Source organism: Phyllobates terribilis, unplaced genomic scaffold (assembly GCF_046119375.1).
Source record: "Phyllobates terribilis strain yellow unplaced genomic scaffold, ASM4611937v1 Scaffold_260__1_contigs__length_2691941, whole genome shotgun sequence".
In the NCBI taxonomy this organism is placed as follows: Eukaryota; Metazoa; Chordata; class Amphibia; order Anura; family Dendrobatidae; genus Phyllobates; species Phyllobates terribilis.
In genome coordinates, this window is record NW_027363020.1 from 2,682,501 (window position 1) to 2,690,542 (window position 8,042).

The following is an 8,042-nucleotide window of genomic DNA, read 5'->3' on the forward strand; positions in this document are numbered from 1 at the left end:
GCACTATATGGACCATTATTGTAAATAAGCCCCTGTACTTTGTGTTACCCACACCTCATTGTAGATTGTAAGCTCTTACGAGCAGGGTCGTCATTATTTTTGCTTTAATTATTGTATTATCTTTAACCATGTTACTTATGACTGTTGTATATGTCCCTCTGAATTGTAAAGCGCTGCGGAATATGTTGGCGCTATATAAAGCTTATTATTATTATATGGGGCCATTATACTGTATGGAGCACTATGTGACTGATGAGCGGTGTAGTTACATCACCGCTCATCACAGCCGCCGGGTCTCGTGGAGCACATGGGGACCTGGAGTGGCTGCTGCTACAGCCTATGGAGCGTTGCCATGGACTACGTCGGACCTGCATGGGAACTTTTTTTTAAATAAATTGGTGAACGAGGGCCAATGTCTTGTCTATTTCTCTCTTTATTTTCTTCAGGTTTCCATTTGTGGACTACGGAGGATTCCCTGGACTACAGCGGACCAGCATGGAGTCCCCCCCCACCACCCCAAAATAGATTGGTGAACCAGAGAAAGTGCCGGGGAATGTTTTTTTCAAATTAAATGTACTTCTCTGTCTGTGTTTTTGTCTTTCTGGGTTAGTAGTGGGGGTGTCTGATAGACACGTCTCCATTACGAACACCAGGGCTTGATGCCAGATGTGATTTTTGACAAATCACAGCTGTCAAACTCAACTACCATAACCCTGATTGCCACCGCCCCAGGGCAGTTGGGAAGAGCTGGGCAAACCACTATAATTGGCGCATCTAATGTGATGTAACACTTTTGGGGCGGCTGTGGGCTGGTATTTTTAGGCTGGGAAGGGCCCAATAACCAGGAACCTTCCCAGGCTGATAATATCAGCACGCAGCTGCCTGCTTTACCTTGGCTGGTTACCAATAATAAGAGGAACCCCACGTCGTTTTCTTCATTTATTAGGGTAAACACCCTTTAGTGCCAAACGAAAGGCACTAAAGGGTGTAAGTTTATTATATGTAGAGAGCTTGTGAAATTATATATTTACAGGACATTTATCCATTCTATTACACCACTGCTCCCATAGATGTGGACAGAGCAGGGGTACACATTTCTAAGGGAGTAGAGGTGTAATGTGTGACCGCGCTCCGTCCGCTTCTATAGGAGCAGTGGTGTAATGTGTGACCCTGCTCCGTTCACTATAAGTAAATAGAGCAGGGTCACACATTACACCATTGCTCATATAGAAGTGGATGGAGCAGGTTCACACATTTCTAAGGGAGCAGTGGTGTAATACAAGACCCCGCTCCGTCCACTTATATGGCAGCAGTGGTGGCAAGCGTGACCCCGCTCCGTCCACTTCTATGGCAAAAGGGTCACATATCTATCTCCAGCTTATGATACAGAGAGCAGCACCAACTAACAGCATCGGAGCTGCCGGCCATCCTCGGTAACAGTCTACTTGTCAGTATCACTGACAGTGAGCAACAAAATGTGAGATACGCTCCAGACCGGTGTATCTAATCCCATCATGCACAGTACACCCCAGACCTGTGTATCCAATTCCATCATGAGCAATACGCCCCAGACTGGTGTATCTAATCCCATCATGCATCCTTGTACTTTTTAATGACACCATTCTACCACATAGTGTACTGGAAAACGAGTCAAAAATTGCAAATACGGAGAAACTGCAAAAAAAAAAAGTACAATTCCACAATTGTTTTTTTATTTACCATGTTCCCTATATATTGTAAAACTGACCTAGCAATATGATTCCCCAGATCAATACAAGTACGCAGCTACCAAACATGCAGAGGTTTTGTTTTTTTTTTCCTAAACTGTAAAAAATTTTTTTAAAAAAAACAAAAATATCACTTGTCGCCATTTTCAGAGACTTGTAATGTTTTCATTTTTCGGGATCTGGGGCTGGGTATTGGCTTATTTTTGCGCTCTGAGCTGATGTTGGGTTAGATGCGATGCTTTGATTGCCTCTTATTGCATTTTTTTGCAGTGCTCCAGCATGTATTGCGGAAATGATGATTCTCCTATGAGTGATGGCCACGAGACAATGGTCACAGGATATTCACACTGTCAGGCACGTGGGTCAGCAGACCCCCGGCTGTCATGGCAACCCATTGGCACCTCGCGATCACATGACAGGAGGGATTAAGGACATGCTTGTGGTCGGCAAGTGTTAAATCCCACTATCAGCGATTGTCGGCGGGATTTAACAGGTTAACAGCCGCGGGTGGAGAACCGCTGCATCTGCGGAGGCACTTGATGGCTGATTAAATCAGCCATCAAGTGCAGGGAAAGATGAGAGCTCAGCATGCGATCTCACATTAAAGGCAGGGACACTACCTTTGACATATATATAAGAGCCATTACCACATGTACAGTATATACTTACAAAAAAACAATACAAAAACTTACCAATTCTGTCAAAATTGGTTTTCGTAAGGACCACTTTATCCCACGTCCATTCAAGCACAAAGCGAAGGTTTGGAGCTGACCTGGGTTTCTCTTAAAAGTGAATTACACAAGTCAGAACCAGGTGAGAAAAGTCAAAATAGTGTATTTTGCACAAATAGAAATGTGAATACATTTTTTGTTGTTTACACTTACCTTCTACAATCCATTGCTTGATACAACGAGTTAAAAGACTGATGGAGCTAGTTTCAATGGCAGCTGATAACACAGCTTGTAGCTGTTCTTCCTAGGTATCACATAAAAGCTGTAAAGGCTGAATTTTATAGGAAGTGAAATACAACATGGCAGTAAGGAGAGCTTACCCGAGTCAGGCCGGAAGACTGAACATCAGCAAGTCTTGGAGACAGGAGACCAGCTACTAAGCATCTGTTATAACCATCTGCAATCTCTTCATTCAAAGATGATCCAATATTCTTTAAGTAGTGCAGAGTCTTAAAACAAATAATGCAGTATGATATCTTCACCGCTAGGACAACCACATTGTAACTAAGTATATACCTAGAGTTCACCATCACTTTATATTGGAAATGAATCTACATGAAGCATTAAAAGCACCAATTCATCAAGACTGGCGTTTTTCACGCTTGTCTTGATGGAACACCATAAGCTCATCATAAATTTTACAAACAGGGGGGGGGGGTTGCCAAACTCCGTCTCTCCAACCTTTTGTAGCTGGTAGATTTGGGTGTGAAAATGACAAAAGTTGCTAAATTTTTGAGCAGCCTCGTGTTGTACAAAAATGTTGCGACTTTTCAAAGCTTTTTACACCAGACTTAGAGTGAAGGTTTAGTTACTCATTATAGGGAACCTGTCAACAGGTTTTTACCATATGAGGTAAGACCACCACCTTCCAGCCCTGATATACAGCAGTATAACAATGCTGTATACATGCCCCTAACCCAGCCTGCAAGACAAGTAGGCATTAGTCCTACCGGTAATAGGTTTTCCATGAGTCCATCATGACAATACTATCAGGAGGTCGTCCTTCGTATCCTTGATAGGGACAGGAACACACAAGAGGATAAAAGGCCCTCCCTCCACCCAAACCCCAGTAATTTTCCAAGTACCACACCACGACGGACGCACTCTATTTTATTTAGTTTCCTTCTATCTATGTTACCTTCACAGACGCAGACTGGAATGTTAGGGAGGGAATGTAATAGGTGCTGTCATGATGGACTCCTGGAAAACCTATTATCGGTGGACTAATGCCTACTTTCCAGAATGTCCCTCCTGACATCACCATCAGGAGAATACCAGAGTATACATTCAGGGTGGGACTACTACTTTGAGGACTTTCTTCTGAAGGCCATTTTTTGGCCTGATAGAATGTCCAGTTTATAGTGTCTGCAAAAGATGTTCAGGCTTGTCCATGTTGCAGCTCTGCAAATCTGGTCCACCGAGGCCCCTGCTCGTTCTGCCCGTGATGTGGCTACTGCTTTAGCCAAATGGGCCCTGATGTTATCCAGAGAGGATCTTCCTTCAGACTAACAGGTCAGACTTATCACTGACCTAACCCACCTTGCCAGCACTGTTTTTGATGTCTTTTTCCCCTGGTTTTTGCCTGCAAACTGTACGAACAGGTTAGGGTCTACTCGCCAGTCCTTTGTTGTCTCCAAGTAATGGAGGACTACTCTCCTGACATCCAGGGAGTGAAGTCAGTTCTTGATTATTTTTATGGCCTTGGCAAAAAGAGGGTAAGACTATTTCCTTGCTCATATGAAAAGTTACTACTTTTGGTAAAAAAAAGCTGGATCTAGCCTGACGGTAATGCAGTCGTCTAGAGCCTTAGGTATAGATCGTTGACGATGCTTGTATTTCTCCCATCCGCCTTGGTGTTATTGGTGGTTTAATAAAGTATTGCCACACTGTTTTACTCTCACCCTGTGTTGTCTGAGTAGTATTATGCCCATGAAAGACCCAGTGTCTCCACGGGCTGCAATTTGCACTTTTAGGGTGCTAGCTCTTAGGCCTTTATGAAATCCAGTCTATAGAATCTCTAGTATATTTAGAATGTTAGGACTAGAAATCTGTCAGTTTCTTGATACTGTGCACAATTTTTTCCCCAGATTTTCGTGTATATTGCTGCATGTTACTGGCTTTCTACTATTTTGCATAGTTGATTTGACAGAATCTGAACGATCTTTAGATCTCAAGATCTGCCTCTCAGGATGTAGGTTGGAGGAACTTTACGTTGGGATGGTATATCAGCCCCTGGATCAGCAGATCCAGTCTCTCTGGAAGAACGATTGGATCTTCTAGGGACATTTTTTCAGTAAAGGAAACCAGCTTCTCCTGGGCCAAAAAGGGTAATATTACTATTACCTTGGCTTGGTCTTCCTGTATCTTCCTTAGCACTGCTGGAATTAAGAGCAAGTGAGGAAAGGCATAAGCCAAGTCCATGTCCCATTTCTGGGACAAAGCATCTACCCCTGTTGGCCTGTCTTTTGGATCAAGGAAGAAGAATTTGGCTGTTTGTGCGTTTTTCCTTGTGATGAACAGATACCACCGAGTATCCCATCGATATATTATGCGATGGAATTCTTCCCACTTTAGTTCCCATTCTGACTGTTGCACTGTTTCCCGACTGAGGAAATCTGTCACGGAGTTCTGAGACCCCTTCAGGTGTATTGCACTTACTGATAGTACTGTTTCTTCTACCCACTAAAAAATCTTTCCTGCTAAATCTTGCAGATGGTGATGTCTTGATCCCCCTTAATGTCTGAGGAAGGCCACTGTTGTGATATTGTCCGACAGGATTCTGATGTATTGGTTCTTTAGATCTGCCCGACATCTTTTTAATGTTTCCCAGACTGCCTGGAGTTCTGAGGTTTGATGATCTGGGCAGGTTTTGCCCCTACCAGGTACCTTGTAGGTACTGATCGTTTATATGGACCCCACCAGCCACTGTTGCTTGCGTCAGTGGTGACGGTTACAAATGGAGACAACTTCCACATAATCCCCTTCCGTAGGTTGGCCCTGGAAGTCCACCATGTTAATGACTTCCTGGTTATCACAGACAAGCTTATTTTCTTGTCTAGACCGTCCATCTTCCTGTTTCAGGTTGTTAGAATCTGATGTAGTTGTCTCGAGTGGAATTGGCTCCACTGAACTCTGGGTATCGAAGCGGTCATTAATCCTAAAATTTTCATGCTTTCCCAGATGGAGATTTGTGATTTCCTTCCGAAAGCAAGGACTCTGTCTCTAAGTTTGTTTTTTTGTCTGGTAAAAAGGATATTTTTAGTTTTGAGTCTAGGAGGATTCCTGAAGAGGTTTCTTCTTCTTCCTGGTATAAGATCTGATTTCTTCCAGTTTACAATCCATCCCAGATTTTTTTTATAATCAAGACGGTTGAAGTTATACTGGCTTTAAGTTGCTGGGGTGACTCTGCAATTAATAGGAAATGGTCCAAATACTGGACAATTAATACTCCCTGCTCTCTCAGGAAAGCCATAACTTCTGCCACCAGTTTGGTGAAGATACGTGGGGCTGAGGATAGACCAAATAGGAGGCATCTGAACTGATAATGCAGAATGTTCTCCCCCTTTTTCAGTGCAAATCTTAGATATTTTTGACTGTGAGGGTGAATGGGTACATGATAATAGATCTATCGTACACATTATCATGTTTTATTAGTGGAATCGTTGATCTTATCGACTCCATCTTGAATTTTTTGTATGCCACTGACATGTTTAGAGAATTTAGATTTATAATCGCCCCCCCCCCCTTTTTTTTTTTTTTTAATTGAAAATAGGTTTGAATAGTATTCCACAAGCCATTCTGCTTCTGGCACTGGTATTACTACTCTGAATCCACCAATTTTTCCACATCCGTCATTAGCTTTCTGGAGACCTGCGGGGACTGCGTAGATAGGTGGAATCTTCCCTACGAAAGCTCTTCTGCATCCCTCTGCAATTGATTGGAGTATCCATGGATTGTTGGATACTTCTGTCCATGCTTTAAGTATTGGAGTCTCCCAACTACTCTCTTCGCATCATTGTCTACACGTGCCATTTCCTGCACTGGCAAAGATATTCCTTCTATTACCTCCCTTCGGGTAGCTCCATCTTCCCAGTATATTCTGGTCTTTGATAGGAACGAGGCCTCAGAAAGGATGATACTTTAGGTTTTTCTTCTGGAAACCCCTTTTTTTCCTCTGAGGCTTTTTATACCATATCGTCCAGAACTGGATCGAATACTCAAAGGCCAGAAAAGGGGATGGAACACAGTTTGTTCTTGGAGTGGCTATCACCTGACCAAGTTTTTAGCCATATTGCTCGCCTAGCCATGGTGGAAAGTGCCCCATTCCTTGCGGCAAATCTAATTGACTCGGCTGAGGAGTCAGCCATAAATCCCATTGCCATTTTTAGTAATGAAATGGATTCTAGGACCTCATCTCTGGAAGTCTTCTTCCTCAGATGACCTTCTGATTGCTTTAACTATATATTCATGTACCTTGCTACTGAGGTAGCTGCTATTTTAGCTTTTATTATTGTAGCAGAGGTCTCCCAGGTCTTTTTGAGAAGACAGTCTGCTTTCCTGTCCATAGGGTCTTTCAAACATGATGAGTTCTCAAATAGGGTGGATGCTTTCTTCGCTACTCTGGCTATCGGGATATCAATTTTAGTGATTTGTTTCCATAATTTTAATTGCCTCTGGTTCAAACGGTAGACGTGATTTGAAACTTCTGGGAATAAATTAGTGTATTTTTCATGTCTTTCCACTCCTCTAGTATCATGGCTTTAATATGATTATTAACGGGGAATACTCTGTTCATACGGCTTCTCAAACCTCGATCGTTTTATCCTGTACCGGGGAGGGCTGGTGAGTGTCCTCGACTTTCATGGTGTTTCTCACGGCTGATAGAAGTACATCAGTATCTTCCCAGGAAAAAAGATTTATTTTTATCCTTTGGGGAAACGGAGATAGATCCTTCTCTTTCCTCTTGTTCAGGATCAGAGTAACCTGACAATTCTTCCTCCTCAGAACTAGATTCTTCCCACATTATGGTGCTTATATCAGTCATAAAAGAGGAATGTTCCTCCTTAACCACCTTGGCAATACAGTCAGTGCATAATTGTTTCCCATATGTATCCGGTAGCTTTGTGTTACAGATGGAAAATCATTTCCCTCTTTTCTTAGTGGCCAAAGGCATCACAGATATTTCAGGGATCACCTTGTCCTATAAGAACAAGGGATCATAGAATAAAAATACTAACGAAGACAGATGGAATCAGTAAGTGAAACAGAAAGGGAGTAATCCCCAGATAACTGACTTGTACTGGTGGTTCAGCAGGTGTATCAGAGCGACCAGTGGTTTGTCCTTCCATAGCGGTCATTCTGGATGCACTGGTAACCTCAGCTCCCCTCTAACAATACTTAAATAGTATTATCACACCTGTTTTCCATCAGAATCATCAAAAAGGCATTTCACCTTAAATTTAGGATTTGGCACCATTTAAAAAAAAAAAAAAAAAAAGAAGCAGTGCGTTCCACGGTGGAACGCTCACCGGGCACTAGAGGTCTGCATGTCGCTACCTTTATAACCGGAAGTGCTGCGAATTCA

General features: G+C 42.7%; 1 protein-coding gene across 1 annotated transcript in view; it reads right to left on the reverse strand.

Moving 5' to 3' along the window:
• Positions 1 to 7,321, reverse strand: part of LOC141219305 (protein ELYS-like) — a 78,757-nt gene extending 71,436 nt beyond the window's left edge. The window contains exons 1-6 of the mRNA XM_073666076.1: positions 7,268 to 7,321; positions 5,413 to 5,590; positions 4,670 to 4,836; positions 2,779 to 2,907; positions 2,612 to 2,702; positions 2,420 to 2,509 (exon numbers count right to left, since the gene is read on the reverse strand). Of these exons, the coding sequence (XP_073522177.1) occupies positions 2,420 to 2,509; positions 2,612 to 2,702; positions 2,779 to 2,907; positions 4,670 to 4,836; positions 5,413 to 5,590; positions 7,268 to 7,321 (709 nt within the window). The remainder of the gene's footprint in view (positions 1 to 2,419; positions 2,510 to 2,611; positions 2,703 to 2,778; positions 2,908 to 4,669; positions 4,837 to 5,412; positions 5,591 to 7,267) is intronic.
• Positions 7,322 to 8,042: the final 721 nt, after the last annotated feature.